General features: G+C 42.0%; 1 protein-coding gene and 1 pseudogene across 1 annotated transcript; one reads left to right on the forward strand and one right to left on the reverse strand.

Annotated features, from left to right (window-relative positions):
- Positions 1–750: 750 nt before the first annotated feature.
- On the forward strand, positions 751–4,727 carry RPL7 (ribosomal protein L7). The gene is made up of 7 exons (XM_044245460.1): positions 751–843; positions 1,645–1,753; positions 2,055–2,221; positions 3,461–3,598; positions 3,745–3,854; positions 4,151–4,360; positions 4,666–4,727. Exons 1-6 carry the CDS (start codon positions 797–799, stop codon positions 4,357–4,359), a joined length of 780 nt encoding a protein of 259 aa, XP_044101395.1. The 5' UTR covers positions 751–796; the 3' UTR covers position 4,360; positions 4,666–4,727.
- A 13,515-nt stretch (positions 4,728–18,242) lies between these two features.
- Positions 18,243–18,326, reverse strand: LOC122905691 (annotated as a pseudogene).
- Between the last annotated feature and the right edge of the window lie 1,074 nt (positions 18,327–19,400).

Raw genomic sequence — 19,400 nt, forward strand, 5'->3', positions numbered from 1 at the left:
CCAGCCCTCGTCGCGCCTCCCTTCGGGACTCACGCCCCCTGCCGTGGGGTGTCCCAGCCTCCGCCTGCTAGGCCTGGCAGTCGGCAGTGTCCGGGCCATCCTCCTTCTGCCGTCGAGTCCGCGCTAGTCCCTATCTCGACACTTTCGTTAAACGTGGGACTCTGGACGGCCCCTCTTGCGATCAGGCGCTGAGGAAGACAGCCCTGCAGGCTGGAGGAGCGGAGAGAAGGACCTCGGCAGCGCGGCAGTAGGGTGCCGTTTATGGCTAGGGCTGGCAGAGAGCCGAGGAGGCCGTCGAAAGCCGGGTCTTGGCAGCGACTTAGAATCGCAGCTAGCCCTCTGGAACGTGGGCCGAAAGGCTCTCATTTTCCCTGGCTGAAACCACCACCGCAGTGGTCGCCCACAGTCCCAGTCAAATGTTGCGCTACCTCCGGGCGGGCAATGAGTATGCTGCATGCCGGGATTTGTAGTTCGCCCCCGTGCGGCGTGTCATTTGCGCACAGTACTGGGTGGAATTCGAGAAGTACCCTGTCAGCGCAGCCTAGGGACTAGGACCCCGAGTAGTCAAGGTGTCAGCACTCTTTGCTCTTATGATATCGCTTAAAGAGTCTACTCGATGTATGCATTTTCTCATACGAATTTTACCCGAAACTTGATCGTAAGGTGCAGAATCAGGGGAGTGCTTAATTTTGCGTCTGCAAGACGAGTTCTCAGTTCCAAGTTGTTTTCTGGCTTATCCTGGGACACCTATGAGTTGTGGGGCTTCGCTCTTGTCGTCTTTAAGTGGACAGCGCGCATGCGCCGACTTCCTCTTTTTCCGGCTGGAACCATGGAGGGTGCAGAGTAAGTTGCTCTTCGTCCGTGTGGGAATCCTTCTCCATCCGCGAGACCAGAGATCTTTTGTCTCACTTTCCCTCGATCCGGCGGTAGCTTGTACCTTTACCCATTTGTTTGTGTGTTTGTGACGCTCTGTGACACTAGTGGGGCCCGCTGGGCTAAGATGGGATGCAGGCGGCCTTGGGGCGGAGGATTTGGAGATGAACCCGGGAACGAGGTGTGAGAGCCGAGGATGTGCGGGACCGGTGGGTATTCCTGTCTTTAAAGGGAGACGCAGAACGTTTTAGTTGGGTTCGCGTTTAGCTGGTATTTGGCCGCGTCATCTCCCTCGTCAGGCTTTTGGTGTTGGCATGTGGGACATTAGACCTTCCGAATCGGTGGTCGTTGGGAGGCTTTGTACGTTTCTTTTCCTGAGAATCGTAGGCCCTTAGCCTCAGCTTCGTGAGGAGTCTGGGAATGGCTCGCAGCAGTTCCTCAGTGTGTACGTTTCGTTAACTGGGCTCTAGGTGTTCCAGTTCCCGGAGGCCGGGGCTGGCGGTGCATTAGATGTGAATTTATGGTAGTCTCCGACTCCTAATTTAAGTGAAGGGGTTCGTGTTAAAAGGCGAGCATACCTGGCGTAGAAACTCGCTAAAGTCTGCGTCTTCCACCACAGCGTGCTGGAGCTAGAGGAGCTGAAGATACAGATTTTTAAGAAGCAGTGGCGGTAGTTGTACTAAAGGACTAGGCCTGCGCAGTACGGATGAGGAGGAATGCGATGTCGCGTGCTCTTGGAACTACTAATAAAGTTGTGTTCACTGATGCCAGGGAGAAGAAAAAGAAGGTTCCTGCCGTGCCAGAAACCCTTAAGAAGAAGCGAAGGAATTTCGCAGAGTTGAAGATCAAGCGTCTGAGGAAGAAGTTTGCTCAAAAGATGGTAAGTAAACTTGTGAGGCACTCTCCCCGTCAGGCCCTTGTGGTTGGATTGGAAACGAGATGTTCTTTCTCAGCAAGACTTGCTAACTTCACCCACTGGCCCAGGGAGCGTGGTCATTAGCTCTTCAGTGAAGGCAGTGTCTGCCCTTGGAGACACTGACGCAGGCTGTGGCAAGGAAGACGTTTTCAAGGGAACGTTTTTCTAGTAGAACTAGCGTCGCAGTAGGTAGGATAGTTAAACTGGTACGGCTAATTGTGTTTGGGACCTCAAAATCTGATGAGTAACTGGTATTGGTTTTCAGCTTCGAAAGGCAAGGAGGAAGCTTATCTATGAGAAAGCCAAGCATTACCACAAGGAGTACAGACAGATGTATAGGACCGAGATTCGGATGGCGAGGATGGCGAGAAAAGCTGGCAACTTCTACGTACCTGCAGAACCCAAGTTGGCGTTTGTCATCAGGATCAGAGGGTGAGTTCAGTTTTCACGGCGTTCTGGTTTTGAAGGGAAAGCTCCATGGTCTCAGCAAGACCTGACATTGCTTCTGGGGGCTTTGGTTCTGAAACACTGGAGTAAAGATACTTGGGCATAACAAAGGTATTTTGGGCATAAAACATGGAGGGTTGTGCTTTAGTGGTTTAGTTGCAAGGCCTGTGCCCAAAGCCCTGTCTGTTCCCTGACTGAGCATCTGAATTTCTATTCCGTGTCCTGGAGATGATCTTCAAAAGAAGCTAGAGTGTAAGTTCCTAAGTGCTCTTACAAAGGTGCCTACAACATGAAGTGGTAAAAGGGTCGGGGCATAAGATAGCAAGTGGCTGGTATACAGAACATGGCTGTAGCTATGGTCAAAGCAAGAGCTGCTGAACCAACCCAGAAACCCACAGAAATTCTGCCTCTAGGTAAGCTAGTAGAAATAGGTTCCAATGTTGGGTCACCTGGGTGGCTCAGTCGTTAAGCATCTTCCTTTGACTCAGGTCATGATCCTAGGGTTCTGGGATGGAGTCCTCCACATCAGGCTCCATGCTCAGCAGGGAGCTGCTTCTCCATTTCCCACTCTCCCTGCTTGTATTACCTCTCACTGTCTCCCTTTCAGTCAAAAATAGAATTTTAAAAGAAAGAAAAATGTTCCGATGTTGAATTGTTACGCAGAACATCTGTGAGACAAGGTATTCACACAGACCACAGTACGTTGAAATTGACCCCTAGGAAAAAAACTTTTTACAGAAAATGTGCCATATTGTGATGCACCGTTTTCAAAAGCAATGAGTTTTCTAGGGTAAAATCAAGTCTTCTTAGTTTTTAAGTTTAAATACATAATTGGCAAAAAGTTTTGGTAATACAAGTACTTCAGAACCAGCCTGTTGAAGATGAATGAAAGTATCAATTCATAGTTAAATTTCACATTGAAAGAACATTGCTGAAAATTGAGGAACATATAGTTAAGTATTTCTAGACAGCATGAGATAAGACCTGTTATTTGCTTTGAAAATCAAACTTTATAAAGACTGAGGAGCTAAAAAAGAAAATAGGTCAGGAAGTTTAAAATGTCAGAGTAGCTAATTAAAGGAAAAATGCCAGTGGTCATTGTAACATGAAAAGATTTCTGTTTATTTAGGTGGGACTTTTCTGGAATTTATAATGGTTTGTTTCCTATTCTTAATAAAAATTCTTGATAAAGCTAAGTGAATTTTGTCCTTTTTTCTTCTGCAGCATCAATGGTGTGAGCCCAAAGGTTCGAAAGGTGTTGCAGCTCCTTCGCCTTCGTCAAATCTTCAATGGCACCTTTGTTAAGCTCAACAAGGCTTCAGTTAACATGTTAAGGATTGTGGAACCGTATATAGCATGGGGGTAAGTCTGTCCTTTACTAAGAGTTCCTTTCGAACTGGATGTTAGCAAGATGGATTTCAGATGTTCTGATGGTAATAACCCTATTCTTTGGTCATTTAGAGCTGGTTTTTTGTTTTTTGTTTTTTGTTTTTTTTTTCCTATTTTAGGTACCCTAACCTGAAGTCAGTGAATGAATTGATCTACAAGCGTGGTTATGGCAAAATCAACAAGAAGCGAATTGCCCTGACAGATAACACATTGATTGCCCGATCTCTTGGTAGGTTCTGCCTATAGGATAAACTTGATTATTAGAAAAGTTTGACATTTTCTGGCATCTTGTTGCCATATATTCATTCTATTATTAATCTATCCATATTCCCTATACACAAGTCTGTGGAAAGTGTAAGTTATGATTTCATTGGCTCAAGCTTCATCTTCGTAAATATAGGCATGAATTTTCCTCTTTGCCACTTTACTCTTGATTTAAAGTTTTATGGCCTGTAATTGTCCTTGCTGAATATCCTAAAGTTTATAAAAACAGCTAACAATTTTAATGATCTTTAAAATGTTCAGGTAAATATGGCATCATCTGCATGGAGGATCTGATTCATGAGATCTATACTGTTGGAAAACGTTTCAAAGAGGCAAACAACTTTTTATGGCCCTTCAAATTATCTTCTCCACGAGGAGGGATGAAGAAAAAGACCACCCATTTTGTGGAAGGTGGAGATGCTGGCAACAGGGAAGACCAGATCAATAGGCTTATTCGAAGAATGAACTAAGGTGAGCAGCTAAATCTCCATAAGTTTACTTAATAATAAGAGTAAATGTGGTGATTTTGGGCTTTTGGAGTAAATATTATTAAGTGTTGGGTTGGGTTCTAATATTTTTAAGGGGCGGGAAGCCAGTCATCTTACCTGGTTACAGCTAGTGTGATTATTCTTTTTGTGGATATTTATGGAGGAAAGAGAAAAAAAAGCCTGGGTTTTTTTTCTGAAGCACTTTCTTAAAATTTCTTGATTTATGTTTATTGTAATCTACTAAGGTGGTTTCTTTAATGAGCCTTTCTCCCCCCCCCCCCTTTTCAGGTAACTACCATGATTATTTTTGTAATCGGGCCAGTTAATAAAGGACTACTCTCAAGTGGAAATGTGTTGTCGTCTTGGTGACTTTTTTGCTAGCCTGACCCTGCTGTCCCTTAACTATTTTTTTTTTTTTAAGATTTTACTTATTTATTTGATACCGAGATCACAAGTGGGCAGAGCAGCAGGCAGAGAGGGGGGTAAAGTAGGCTCCCCACTTAGCAGAGAGCCCCACGTGGGACTCAGTCCCAGGTGCCCCTGTCCCTCAACTACTAAAGCAAGTCTTAAGTGTGTGATAAAATTAAAAGTCAAGGGACACCTGGGTGGCTCAGTTGGTTAAGCGGCTGCCTTTGGCTCAGGTCATGATCCCGGCATTCTGGGATGAGTCCCTCGTTGGGCTCCTTGCTTGGCAGGGAGCCTGCTTCTCCCTCTGCCTCTGCCTACCACTCTGTCTGCCTGTGCTTGCATGCGCAAGTGCGCGTGCTCTCTCTCTCTCAACAAATTTTTTAAAAAAATTAAAAGTTAACAGTCTTTGCGTGTAAAACTAAGGTTACATTTCTATCTTGATAGATGGAAAACATTACTTAGGTTTATTAAAGACTCTTCTGTACAAAGAATGTATCTCAATTTTTCACTTTTGCATTGTGCCACATAGTTAGCCAAGATAGGTCTGTTCTAAGGAAGCCTATTTCATAGGCTTTTGTGCATGATTTATAGGTAAGGTAATAAAAACTCAGTTTATAAAGAAAATAATGTTGCTGAAGTTCTGTCCTCTGAGGCTTTGGCTTTTCTATAAAGTACTGTTGTGAATGTGTTTTCCTTTTGTGTTCCATTTTTTGTTTTGCTTCTTCTGGATATTTAGGTGAGATTTTAATAATTCTGTTATGCCTTTTGATGTTATAAAGGAAAAAAATGAAATTAGTGCTCATAGATGCAAGTTGTTTTGGAGCACCTATAGCACTAACGAGCAAAAATGTGAAAAGGTTTCTTAGTTTATAAGTAATATTCCAATATAATGTATTGGATGTATCTCAGATTAGTGAACTGATAGTTTTCAGTGTAGAACATAATACAAAGTATATATAAAAAGTTTTTGTAGTTCTCATTAATTGTGCCAGTGGTGTGGCGGTTCTTTAGAACCATCTTCAGAAGGTTCTTGAGTTTGTCAAGTCAGTATTACATGTTACTGAGTGTACCAGTGTTTTGCAAGAATTTTTGGTGTTTCAGTAAATGCCCACTGTCAGTAGTTGTACATTTGTTTATAGCCCACAAATGGACACATTACCCAAAGAAGCAAAAGTGGTTTTATGGTTTTTTTTTAAGATTTTATTTATTTATTTGACAGACGGAGATCACAAGTAGGCAGAGAGGAGGAAGCAGGCTCCCTGCTGAGCAGAGAACCTGATGCGGGGCTCAATCCTAGGACCCTGAGATCATGACCTGAGCCAAAGGCAGAGGCATTAACCCATTGAGCCACCCAGGCGCCCCGAAGCAAAAGTTTTTGAAGCTGGTGGAGGGATAGGAACATCTGTGGGAATATGTAGGATAAATGGTATATTGTCAGTACATGGCCTTTCTGGACATGTTTCAGTCTGGGAGATTCGGTTCATACAAATTACTTTCTGACTGGGGCCAGAGGCCCAGAGGATGGGGAAACAGCCCTGTGAGAGTTTGGGAGTAAGGGAGGAGTTGCAGACATCTAATACTGCCATAGAGCAGTCTAAAGTGCTTGCTTCAGAATAAAGGAACCTAGGCAGTTGCAAAGCAGGAAAGGAGGAAGGCATGTTAGGGTGGTAATTTCTGCTGTTAGGTCCTAGGAAGTAGAGTAGGGTAATTGGTCTGCCTTCACAGGATTGTGAGGACTAAAAGGTGTATGAAAATGCTTTGTGAACTGTTAGAACCTATTGAAATGCAGATTAACACCTTGTTTAGAAAATCCACCTCCTAAAAGATGTTATCACCTATAAGGGACTTCCCTAGAAGGCTAACCAATCTTTGAAAGCCTGGGCCTCACCCAGTTGGTTCTACAAAAATTCGCCCACATATGTAAATTTACTTTTGTGCCCTTCAACATTCGAATTCTAAGATCTTAAACTAGCTACCTGTCTTCAAGTCATGAAGCTTAGTTGTTGCATTCACTGATCTTTAGCAGGTGTTACCTCATACTGCTTTGGAAGTTCTTTTGCCATAGGCTGGATTGAGTGTTCTGGAGACAAAATGAGTTTGTATCCAGCCTTCACTTAATAGTTTGGGCCAATGAATCTATCAGCAAAATGGGGAAGATAGTTTAGATGTGCCTAATCTAGATTTTGATAAAGATGTCAAGGTGTTCAGAGCAGTCTTAGCTCAAAGTACTAAGTAAATACTATTTACTGTACATTATATCTTGAGCGTCTAGCAGGGTCATACAAAGGAAAAGAGCCTGTACTTTCATGTGTCTGTCTAATTAGAAAGCTAGACAGAACACAAGTACTATGAGATCAGTGCTACAGAGATGTCTAGGATGTGTCTGCTTTCTGGGGTGTTGGAACCACCTGTAGGGGAAGACTGACAACATTCTGCCCCCACTGCTTTTCTTTACAGACTGATACCAAACCAGCCAAAACGTTGCTTTCATACAGATGTCTCCCTTGCTTGGTTAAAACTTTTTAAGGCCTGCTTTTTAATCTTTTCAACTTAGTACTCGATACAGAGTAGTAGGCACTAAGGTCTTATTTCCTGTTGCTGTTGTAACAAATTACAAACTTGAGGGACTTGAAACAGATTTATTGTCTTTAACAATTTCAGAGGTAAGAAGTCCAAAATTGGTTTCCCAGAGCTAAGTCAGGGTGTCTTCAGGCCTGTCTGCCCTCTGAAGGCTCTAGAGGAAAACCCAATTTCTTGGTGTGTTTTTTTCCAGTTTCTAGAAACTAGTTGGATTTCTTGGCTTGTAGCCCCTTGTTCCATCTTCAAAGTCTAAGGACACTTGTGATCAAATTGAGACACCCAGATAATCCAGGATAGTCTCCACATCTCAAATTCCTTAATTTAAGTACATTAGCAAAAGTCGTCTGTAGGCAGCGTATTCCAGGAATTATGGCAGGGAAATGTTTGGGAGGGCCATTCTTTGATCTTTAGTTCCCAGCTATATTCTTGTTTCTTAAAAATGACAAGCTTCTAATAACTCTTGGCCCTTGTAATCTTGTGTCTGGAACACTTGGCCCTCAGGTATTTTACTTGGTAATTCTGGAAAAAGTTCTTACGACACATTTCTTAATATAACCGTGTATTTTTCACAGCATTTCTTACTCTTTGAAATACTTCTCCATTTATTCCTGTTGCTTTTCACAGCCACTCAAGGTTTTGAGAGTACATACAGTACTATGTACCACTATAAGGTTTGAATATTTGCCTTATCTGTTCTAGCACCTAGAATAGGAGGTGCCTGGTACTTTGCAGTCCTTTTGCTTTATTGACCGAATCAACCTCTTGAAAGCAATAGGAATTTAAAGTTTTAATTTTCCAGTTGCAGGCACATTGTCCTTGGTGAATGGTCAGAGGAGTTGGGGGCGGCACTGTGGGTTCATGGAGATTAAATACATGTATGTATGTATACATGCACATATATTACTGTAAAGGACTCAAAGATTAGTTTTATTATGTAGGGATCAATTATGTGAAAATAAAACAGCATGTTAGGGGAGTATAGGAAATTGTTCATGCTGTGCAGATTGGGAAATTTCACAAAGGAGGTAGAATTTGGATAACTGGTGATAGAACAGCAGGAGTCAAGAGTTGGGAGGCAGTGTCAGTGGCAGATGTGACAGCCAAGAGGATATGACAGCAGACCATTTAATAATAAACATTCAATCATGTATTGACTGCTAGTGTACACTTAATATAATCCTTGGTCCCTTTTCCACTTTGAGGGCAATCCTAGAACCGATTAGTTGGGATGGGTCCCAGGCCTTTCTCTTTAAATTCTCCGGGTCATTTTAATGTGCAGCCTATTCCATTAGGTAAGTATACCACTATCCGCATTTTTTAGGTGAGGGGTTAACTTTCCTTCCCCCAGGATCACACAAGTAAGTGGTGGGATAAGTATTAGGTTCCAGATCGGATTAGAGTTTTCTTAACTAGAGGAACTAGGAAATGTGAGTGTGGAACTTAATGAACACAGAAAAGTGGTGTGTTTGAAAGCAGTTCAGTTTTGAAAAATCTGAAACCATCTATTACTAGGGCTAAACTTGCAGCCCTATTTGGGGTCATGAAATGGAGCTAGAGGGTTTAAGTCAGCAAAACTATAGATGCTAAGGTCCTATCACGTAAGTCAGGGTGCTAGGCTTCCTTACTGGGGAGGGGAGGACAGGCACCTAAGCTTTCACCAAAGAACCTAGACAAAGGAGACATAGAACATGGAATTTCGGGCAGGCATGTTGAGGGAACTCTGGGATGACTAGGTCACTTAACCTGAGATTGAGATAGCAGGTATTGCTGGGCTGTTTGAAAGTTCCACAGTACTCTGGAGAGCCTGGTTAGTTTGAATCTTAAAAATGCAACCCAGAGAACTGAACGTAACTTTGCCTAACTGCCCACTACCCACTCTACAGGCTCCTGGCGCAAATTTTGTGCCTCTCTGAACTTGGGCCGTGTCTGACTCCTATCTATACACCCAGCCTCAATCAGCTCCTTCCCGACCTGCACTCCGCCCTCCACCACCTGCTGTAGCAGTGCCCTTGCAGGTTCCCCTACTATAGTGGGGGCACCTATAGTAGTTGCTGAGTGTGTCCTAAGCAGCCTTCTAGCCGCCCAGGGGCCTTCCTGGCTGGGCACCCTAATCGTCAGTCCCTGCTGGGAGAAGACCGCGGCTGGTGACCGAGAGCGTAAGGCGGCCCGGAAGCTCCTGGCGCCTGGCAACCGGCGCGCGTCGGGCGGGCGGGGCTGCGACAACGGTGCGGCTCGCTGGGCCGGGCGGGGCTGAGTGGCTGGCGAGCTCCGCACCGGAGCGTCGCCGGGCTGCGGGGAGCCGAGCATGTTCGCTCCGAGAGCGGAGCCCGCACGAGTGCTGGGCCGCCCTCCCTGCCCCGCCGCCGTGGTCAGCCCCGCGTCCGGGCCAAGCGGGGAGGAGGGCTCGGCTCGGCTGAGGGCGGCTGCTGGCTCCCGCGTTGTCCCCTACCACCATTGACCCCAATGCGGGAGCCTCAGACCTGGGCACCACCGCCACGGCCCAAGCATTCGAAGAAGCCCCTCTCCTCCAAGGTGGAGCTGCGGGGACAGTGAGTGCGGGTAGTCTCCGGAGGACCCCCGGTGTAGCAGGAGCGGAGGGGAGGGATGGAGTGGGGTGGCATCTTGCAGGGCAGGGCTGAAGGGAAGGTAGGGATCAGGAGTCAGCTGGTCAGGCCCCCTTCCGGGCAGGGGAAGCTAGCCCAGGGAGGCACATGAATCACTCCAAGGTTTCTCTCGATACACTTAAGGGGAGTTGGCGGGCAAGGAGTGGCTGAGGACGGGGCCAGAGCTACTCGGCGGAGTCAGGTGAAGCAGAGAGATGGAACTGAAAACGGGACATGAGGACTTCCCTGCCAGAGTATGTTTCAGCACTCCTCAAGCTCTGTACAGGCTAGTTCGAGCATCCCTGTGTCAGGTGGACACGCCCTTATAGGCTATCCCTCCAGCCTGCCCAGGGTTCAAACTAAAGGGCGGTGTGGGGAAGGAGTTGTTTATCTTCTGCCTTTGGCTGCTGCTGTACCTCACTCTTGAACCTAGTCACGTGGGGCAGGACTTGGAACACTGACCGTGTTAATTAGCTCTGGCTCCGTTTTCATGCCAATTTTGCTTTGTGCCATTTCTGATTTACCTATAGTTTGTGTGTTTATTACTTTTTTCATGAGGGATTACACATACTAGAACAGATTTGTGTCTGTTCTATTGTATGGGTCATTCTACCTTTACAACCTTTGGGGGTCCATAGACGTGAAAACTGGAGCCTCTGTCTAGAGAAATGCAACTTTGCAACCATTTTCAAGGTATTGTACTCTCTGAAGCACAAAAATCCCCGCTTGTCCATCTTCATTGACTTTTTATCTACATTGTTAATGGTGGGCTTAAATCCTCTGTTACAGTGGCATCTCTTCAAAAATACTTCTGACATTTCTTTTCTTACATTTTAAAAATTACATTATTAACACATTTAGTAGTTCTCATTCATACAGAAGAATATAGAGTTAGAAGTAAAGGCCCTCTCTTTACCCTTTTCTCCTTTCTTTCTAACACTTCTTAGAGTTAATTTAGTGTTTATCCTTCTACTCTTTTTTCATTTGTTTTTTTGTTTGTTTGTTTTTTTGGATCATCATAGGAATCATATCTGGATTCTTTTTAGAAATTGTCTTTTTCACTTAAAAAGATATGACAAATAACTTCATAGCGGTTTACTTAGGTCTGCATTGATAGGGTAGTTGCATCATATGAATGTGTGATCATATGGTACAGACATATTGTAATTTATGTAACCATTCCTCGTTAAGATTGGTTCCAGTTTTTCCTTATTGCAAACAATGCAATGATGAACATTCTTACACGTGGAGAGCAGTTCTGTAAAATGATTTCCCTGAAGCAGAATTGCTGGGTCACATGTGTGTATGTTAAAAAGTTTTGGTGAAATCTTGCATTCTGAAACATCTTTACTGATTGACATTTCCATCAACAGACTGTGTTATAAAAAATGTTTATTATTATTTAAAAACAGCTAAAACAATAGCTTCCACTCATTGAGTGTTTATTACATGTCCAGCACCATGCTGAACATTTTACGTGTATTGAAATTTAATCCTCACTAACCCTCTGAGAAGGGGGCGCTATTATTTTCTTCATGACCCTGTGGTTATACAGCTATTGCAGGGCAGAATCAAGGTTAGAATCCGGGCTCCTTTTACTCGGATGAATAAAATGTGTTCTTTGTTGGGTGGGAATTCCTGGTCAGGAATTGACTGAGAATTGTGTTTTATCGGGTTCTTTGAGAATTAAATGAGATTGCACTTTTAGTGTTGCTGTGTTGTTAATTGTTCCTTCCATTTCGAGCTTCTGTAGAATTGGACATGGTCCAGTACTTCCTATGATTCTGGTTCCTCTGTATTCTCTGCCTCTCCAGTCACCTCCCAGCCTCCTCTTTCTCTTCCTGCTTTGTGGACCTCTTAAGGAAATCTGGCTTTCTTATGCCTCTCAAGTCTTCTTTGGCAACTTCAATCCAGTCTCTGGCCTCAATTCTCACTAGTGAATAGGTGACTCTTAAAATTTCTTCTCCCCACCGAAGCTACGGTCCCCAATTCCTACAGCCTAGACCCAGATTCTGTAGCTCCACTTGGATGTCCGCCACTCATTTTACTTAAAACCAAGCTCTTGCTCTCCATCCCCAGACTAGCAATTTCTCTTTGAATGTAATTCATCATTCTCTTAGTCACCCTAGTTCACAGTCTCAGTCATCTTTGAATCTTTTTTTTCTTTGCTGAACCTCCTAAATTCAGTCAGCTGTTGTATTCCCACTGTTGCTACTCTAATTTAAGCACTCTGGACTATTATTATTATAGTGGACTCTTAACTGGTTCCAGTCTCTGCCAGATTAATCTTAAAGCATACCTGAATGTGCCACACCTCTCTTCAGAATCCGTCAGTGCCTTCCCATTGCTCACAGAAGTGAAAAGCACTTGGGCTAGCATTCAGATTTGTCTGTGATCTCACCTCTAACTGTTTCCTTCTCTCTCACAGAGCCCTTATCTGAATCCTGCTCCATTCTCCGAGGCATCTTTCACATCTGTATCTTTTCCTGGAATGCCTATACCTGCATTTTCTAGCCTCTTCCAAGTCTTTTTTGAACTTCCATTTGAAAATGACATCTGCCTTTTTTAAACTGTCCTGATGTGAGACATCGCTCCCTCCTCGGGCTGTAATGTCATATGTTGCCTTATATTACAGTTGTGTGAGAGGCTGCTATTTTTCCTTTTGCACTGGAAATTCTGTAAAGCCAGAATCTCTATTCTTCTTCATAGCTGTCTTGCACATGGCATATTGCTATGCACACAGTACATGCTTTAGTGAATGTATTTGAATAAGTGAGCTAATAGCACACTTGGGAATAAAAAATTGCATGTATTACTCTGTTGCTAGCTGTAATGACAAATGGACCTCAACATCTTAGTGACTTAACGGGGGTAAGTTTCTTCCTTGCCACATAACAATTCCAAAGCAGATAGTCCTGGTCAGCAGGAAGCTTTCTTCCAATTGGTTGTAAGACCAGGCTCTGCCATTCATTAGCACTTTCCTATTATCTCACCTGTGGCAAGGAGAAGGTGCAGAGAAAGCAGACCTGCTTTTTAAAGGCTTCTTGCAGAAACTGTTACACATTACGCTCACTCATGTTCCAATCACAGGGAGGTAGGCACTTCTTAGGAACAATTCTGTTCTCTGGAGGAGCAAGAGTGTAAGTAAGCATTCAGGCTATTGACCGGAGCAGTCAATTTCTACTTCTGAAAACCTGTGGGACTTAGCTTGAACATCCCTTGCTAAAAAACAAAAGCAAACCTCCTACTTCTCCCATCTGGCTAGGTTTGCAAACGCTCTGTTGTACCACAGAATTGAAACGTACCTTTATCACTAGTATTTATTGTAATGAACTATAATTGTTTGTTTACTTTGTTCCTTCAACATACTATATGCTTTTGCATCTTCATCATTTTTGTATTTCAGCTCCTAGCACAATGACTGGCATTTTGGGTAAATAAATAACTAGCTTTCTCAATGAATCTTCAACCTGTCTTCATGTTCACTTGAAAACTATTTTGCTTTAAACAAAGCTAAAAATAAAGAATCTTACCAGTGCTCTTTGATGTTTGGGTTATTTTCAGCCTTTTTTTTCTTTTCTATTATAAAAAATACAGGATTTGACTTCCTTGTATTTGTATGTATCAATGGTCATTCCTTTAGGATAAATCCCTGGCTCAAAAGTATATAAAATTACTATATTATATTATATTATATTATATTATATATAACATTATATAAATTATTATTTGCTGGCTCAAAATCATATAAAATTATTAGGACATCTATACTGCTAGATTGCTTTCTGCACATAATATACTGATACATAAGCTGAAATCTTATGAGAGTGCCTCTTTTCCTTGAACCTCATCTTGTTGTCTAGTATTAAAGAGCCTTGCCATTTGATTGGCAAAAGTCATAGCTCATTATATTATTTTGCTTTTATTTGAAAACTAGTAAGGATGAACTTCTCTTGATCATTTGTATTTTTTTCTGGAAGGAACTATCCTGTAACAAATTCATTTTCTATAGGGTTTATTATCTTTCTTATTTTTAAGTATCTTTATATATAAAAGGAATTAAGAGCATCAATCTTTTATGTCCTTATTTGAAAAGTTATGGGAACTTTTGGGTCATGTGTCAGAAGGACCTCACACGGATGGGACTCCATTCTAATTTGGAATATTTCAAATGCTGGGTAAAATATAATAAGATAATTTATGGAAATGTAGCTGAGCTAGGGACCAAGAGAAGGAAATCCCCAGGTGCCAGCAATGAAGGAACACTCACATAGGAAGCCACTGTTGAGCATCTGCCGAAAGCTGGAAATCACAAAGGAGTACTGTTCCAGTTACTATGACTGCATTACAAATTTCTCCAAAACTTAGTCGTGGAAAACAACCATTTATTGTACTCTATGGGTCAGGAATTCGGACAGTGCACAGCAGGGACAGCTTGGCTCTGCTTCATGATGTCTGGGTTCTCAGATGGAAGAATCGAAAGCTTGGGGCTAGAATCACCTGCAGGCTCATTCATCCCCATGTCTGGTGGTTGATGCTCACTGTGGGCTGAGACCTTAGCTGTGAATGTCAACTGGAACCTTTATATGATGGCTTCCTCACAAAATGGTGGCTGGATTTCAAAGGTGAGATCCCAAGAGGGAGCCAGTGGAAGCTGTATTGCCTTTTACACTCTAGCCTTGGAAATCACACAGTGTCACTTCTACGGTGCTATATTTACGCAGGAAGTTAGTTTCAGGGAGAGGGAACACAGACTTCATCTCTTGAAGGAGGAGTATCAACACATTGAAGGAAGAACGTGTAGGAATGAGTATATATTAGTGTATCCTTCTTTGAAAAATACAACCTGCTATAGACACTAAATATGTCCCCATTGACCCGAGGAGGCTGCAAGGAAGCCTACCATCCATTTGGACTATGGCAGGAAAAGAGTTAGCTGTTAACACACAGACTGTGCAAAGCTTCATACCCACACAGCTCAAGTCTGGGGTCTGAATTCACATGACTACATTCTTAGCTACATACCACCACCCAAGAAACTGACATACTCACTACTCTGGCACCTCTGAAACCCAGGACCAAAATGTCTATACTACTAAACCCATATAATGGAATAGTCTGTACAGCAACGTTTCCAGAGCTCAGGGAGTGCTGGACTCCCATAGGTAGCAATCTCTCTAAAGATAAGCTCACAGTCAAAGTTTACAAACTACATAAGGAAATGAAACAAGGAAGGAGACTTGGCAGATGCAGCCAGTGGGAGATGTATACCGCAAAACTGAATAACATCATGGGAAAATATTTACATTTTTACTGTGCAAGGAGATGAAGGACATGGAAAGCATAAGGCAAGAAGAGGTCAGTATGAAGAAAAACAGAAGAGTTCTAGGGGTGCACCTTTACCCTGAAGGGAAAAGAGGAAGAGGCATTGAGTCAAGCTGCATCTCTCTCATACCCAGCCATTAGCTGATTCTTGGCCTAGGGTGGTAATCATGATAATTATGATAATAATAGCAGCCATCATTTGTCTCTGTGTATAAAGCTACCTTACTGCTGTCTGAACTAAAGATTCTGGTTTGAGAATTAAAGCAACATATTAGGCATTTAGCTAGATGCTTGTCTTAAATCACCTTCAGACTTCCTAATAACTCTGTAAGGCAGAACTTATTAGCTCCCTACATGGAGAGACTTGAGACACTGAAAGGTTAACAAGAAAATAAATATTTTGTCCCATCCAGGAATGGGTGAACAGGAATGGGGAAGTAACAAAAGGATCTGGGATATATAGGTGGATGGGATATATCATAGGTGCCACTGCTCCTATATTTCTTCATTTTTCAACTCATAGCCTGGGGATTCTTAATATAGGGACTGCTTCCATGTAATTCTTCCTGTGAATTGAATATTTAAACACAAACTGGCAAATTAACTGCTTATGAATTTTAGGAAGTGGGAAGTCCCCCATGTCCAAATGGAAACTTTGCCTACAGTTTTTAAAAAATTGTTTTTCTTAGTATTTTACATGCTTAGTCTTAATTTTGTTAGAGGTCAATTTTAATATTTCTTTAATCACTTTCCTTTGTCCATTTCTCCTTCCCACTAAAAGAAGAGAATTTGATAAAATTAATACTCTTGTTGTTGTTGTTCCTTGTTGTATAAAGTTAGACTCAAACCATTTAATAACCCTTCCAGACCTCAGCTGTTTAATTAAAAAATCCAGAGATCAGTTCTCTTACAAGCCTGCAAACCAGCAATTTCTGTTGTGCTCAGGCATGAAAACAACATTGATCTCCTTGTCCATCTCCATCAGAGCTCATGGGTAACCAGGTGCATTGTCAATGAGGGGTCATATTTTTTTTTTTAAGATTTATTTATTTATTTGACAGATCACAAGTAGACAGAGAGGCAGGCAGAGAGAGAGAGAGAAGCAGGCTCCCTGCTGAGCAGAGAGCCCGACATGGGACTCGATCCCAGGACCCCGAGATCATGACCTGAGCCGAAAGCAGCGGCTTAACCCACTGAGCCACCCAGGCGCCCCGAGGGGTCATATTTTGAAAGGAATCTTTTCCCTGAGTAGGTCTCAACAGTGGGCTTAAAATATTCAATAAACCATGTTATAAACAGACATCTGTCATCCAGACTTTGTTGTTTCACTTACAGAGCACAGGCAGAATAGATTTAGCATAAATCTGAAGGGCTTTAGGATTTGTGGGATGGTCAATGAGCATTGGCTTCCAATGAAAGTCGCCAGCTGCATTAGGCCCTGACAAGAGTCAGCCTGTCCTTTGAAGCTTTGAAGCCAAGCATTGACTTCTCTCTAGCTATGACAATCTTAGATCCATCTTCTTCCATCAGAAGACCATTTCATTTCCATTGAAAATATGTTGGGTTTTTTTTTTAATTTTTTTGTAAATGAAACATTTTTTTCCAAGATTTTATTTATTCATTTGGCAAAGAGAGACAGCACAAGCAGGGGGAGTGGCAGACAGAGGAAGAGAAAGATGCAGGGCTAGATCCCAGAATCCTGAGATCATGACCTGAGCTGAAGGCAGACACTTAACCAACTGAGCCACCCAGGTGTCCCAAAATCTGTTGTTTAGTGTAGCCACCCTCATTAATTATCTTAGCTGGATCTTCTGGAGAACTTGCTGCTTCACCTTGCACTTTGATGTTATGGTTTTGGCTTTTTTTCCTTAGTGCTCATGAACCAGCCTCTGTGAGCTTTAAGCTTTTTCTTCTGCAGTTTCCTCATGTCCTTCAGCCTTCATAGAATTGAAGAGAATCAAAGCCATGCCCTATATTTGGCTTAAGGGACTGTTGTGGCTGGTTTGATCTTCTATCCAGACCACTCAGACTTTCTCCATGACAGCAGTAAGACTCTTTCACTTTCTTACCATTTGTGTGCTCACTGGAGTAGCACTTTTAATTTTCTTCAAGAACTTTCCCTTGCATTTAAACTTGGCTAACTGTTTGACACACAAGGACTAGCTTTCAACCTGTCTCAGCGTTTGACTTGCCTTCCTTAATAAAGTGTGATCATTTCTAGTGAGAGACATGTGACTCTTTTTTTCACTTGAACAATTAGAGGCCATTGTAGGGTTATTAATTGGCCTAATTTCAGTATTGTTGTGTCTCAGGGAATAAAGAGGCCCGGGGAGAGGGAGCGAGATGGAGGAACAGCTGGTCAGTGGAGCAGTGAGAACACACACAACACTTACTGATTAAGTTCGCTGTCTTATTTGGGCACACTTCATTGCACTTCAAAACAGTTGGAATAGTAACATCACAGATTACTGATCACAGATCAGCATGACAAATATAATGACAATGAAAAAGTTTGAAATACTGCAAGAATTAGCAAAATGTGACAGATGTGAAATGGGAAAATACTGTCAGAAAAATGGCACCGAGAGACTTGCTTCATGAAGGGTTGGAGCAACCTTCAAATCTGACAAAACAAAACATAATAAAAGGAAAACCCAATAACAACAAAACAATTTTCTGTGAAGTGCAATGAAGTGAAGCACAATAAAACAAGGTATGCCTGTATATGTGTGTATTATACATATTTAATATATTTCAATTCACTGCAGTTAATATTTTTATTAATGTTTATAACTCTCCTTATTGGTCAGTTTGGAGCCTTTTTAAGTTGATGACTACCATGGCTATAGTCTTCACTGACAGATTACAATGACAAAATGTTCTAGGCTTATTTTGTACATTTCCTTCCACAGACCTGGAATCAGCTATTTCTGGTTGGTTTTTGTGTTTTTCTTTTTTCTTTTCTTTTTCAATTAGCAATAATTGCACCTCAGATAAACCTCATTGGCTATAATACTGCCACTGTGCAAAGCTTCTTTTTCTTTTTTATTTTCAATCACACCTTATTTATTAGGTTTAGTAAAGAGATGTAGAAAATGCTTTTTTTGGGTGTCTTTTTTTAGATGAAAGTCTTATACTTCCAATTTGTAGTTAGGACTTCAAGGTCTTTGTTTTGTTTACTCTTTATTGATGTGAAATCTGTATCTTTCTATCTATATATCTATATATATAAAGTCCAAAATACCTTCTCCCATTCCATAAGCTGCCTTTTAGTTTTGTTGACTGTTCCCTTCACTGTATAAAGCTTTTTTATCTTGATGTGGTCCCAATAGTCATTTTTGCTTTTATTTTCCTTGTCTCTGGTGATGTGTCTAGTAAGCTAGAAGTAGAATTACTAGTCTTGTAAGAAGTTGAAGAAGAGCTAATACCTATTCTTCTCAAACTATTCCAAAAAAAACAGAAATGGAAGGAAAACTCCTTCTGCAAAGTCAGCACTTACTTTGATTCCAAAACCAGACGAAAACCCCACTAAAAAGGAGAACCACAGGCCAATATTTCTGATGAACATGGATGCAAAAATTAAAGATATGAGCAAATTGGATCCAATAATACATTAAAAGAATTATTCACCACAATCAAGTGAGATTATTCCTGGACTGCGGGGGTGGTTCAATATTCACAAATCAGTCAACATGATAACCATATTAATAAAAGATAAGAACCATATGATCCTCTTAACAGATGCAGAAAAAGCATCTGAAAAATACAGCGTCCATTCTTGATAAAAGCCCTCAACAAAGTGTAAAGATAGATGGAACATCTGTACCTCAACAATGAAGCAGCAGAAAAAGAAATCAAGGAATTGAGCCCATTTGTAATTGCACCCAAAACAATAAGATACCTAGAAATAAACCTAATCAAAGAGGTAAAATATCTGTCCTCTGAAAAAGAGAACACTGATGAAAGAAAATGAAGAGGACATAAAGATATGGAAAAACATTCCATGTTCATGGATTGGAACAACAAACATTGTCAAAATGTTTATACTACCCAAAGGAATCTACCATTTAATGCACTCCTTGTCAAATACCACCAGCATTTTTTGCA

This window comes from Neovison vison, chromosome 4 (genome assembly GCF_020171115.1).
Source record: "Neovison vison isolate M4711 chromosome 4, ASM_NN_V1, whole genome shotgun sequence".
Classification (NCBI taxonomy): domain Eukaryota; kingdom Metazoa; phylum Chordata; class Mammalia; order Carnivora; family Mustelidae; genus Neogale; species Neogale vison.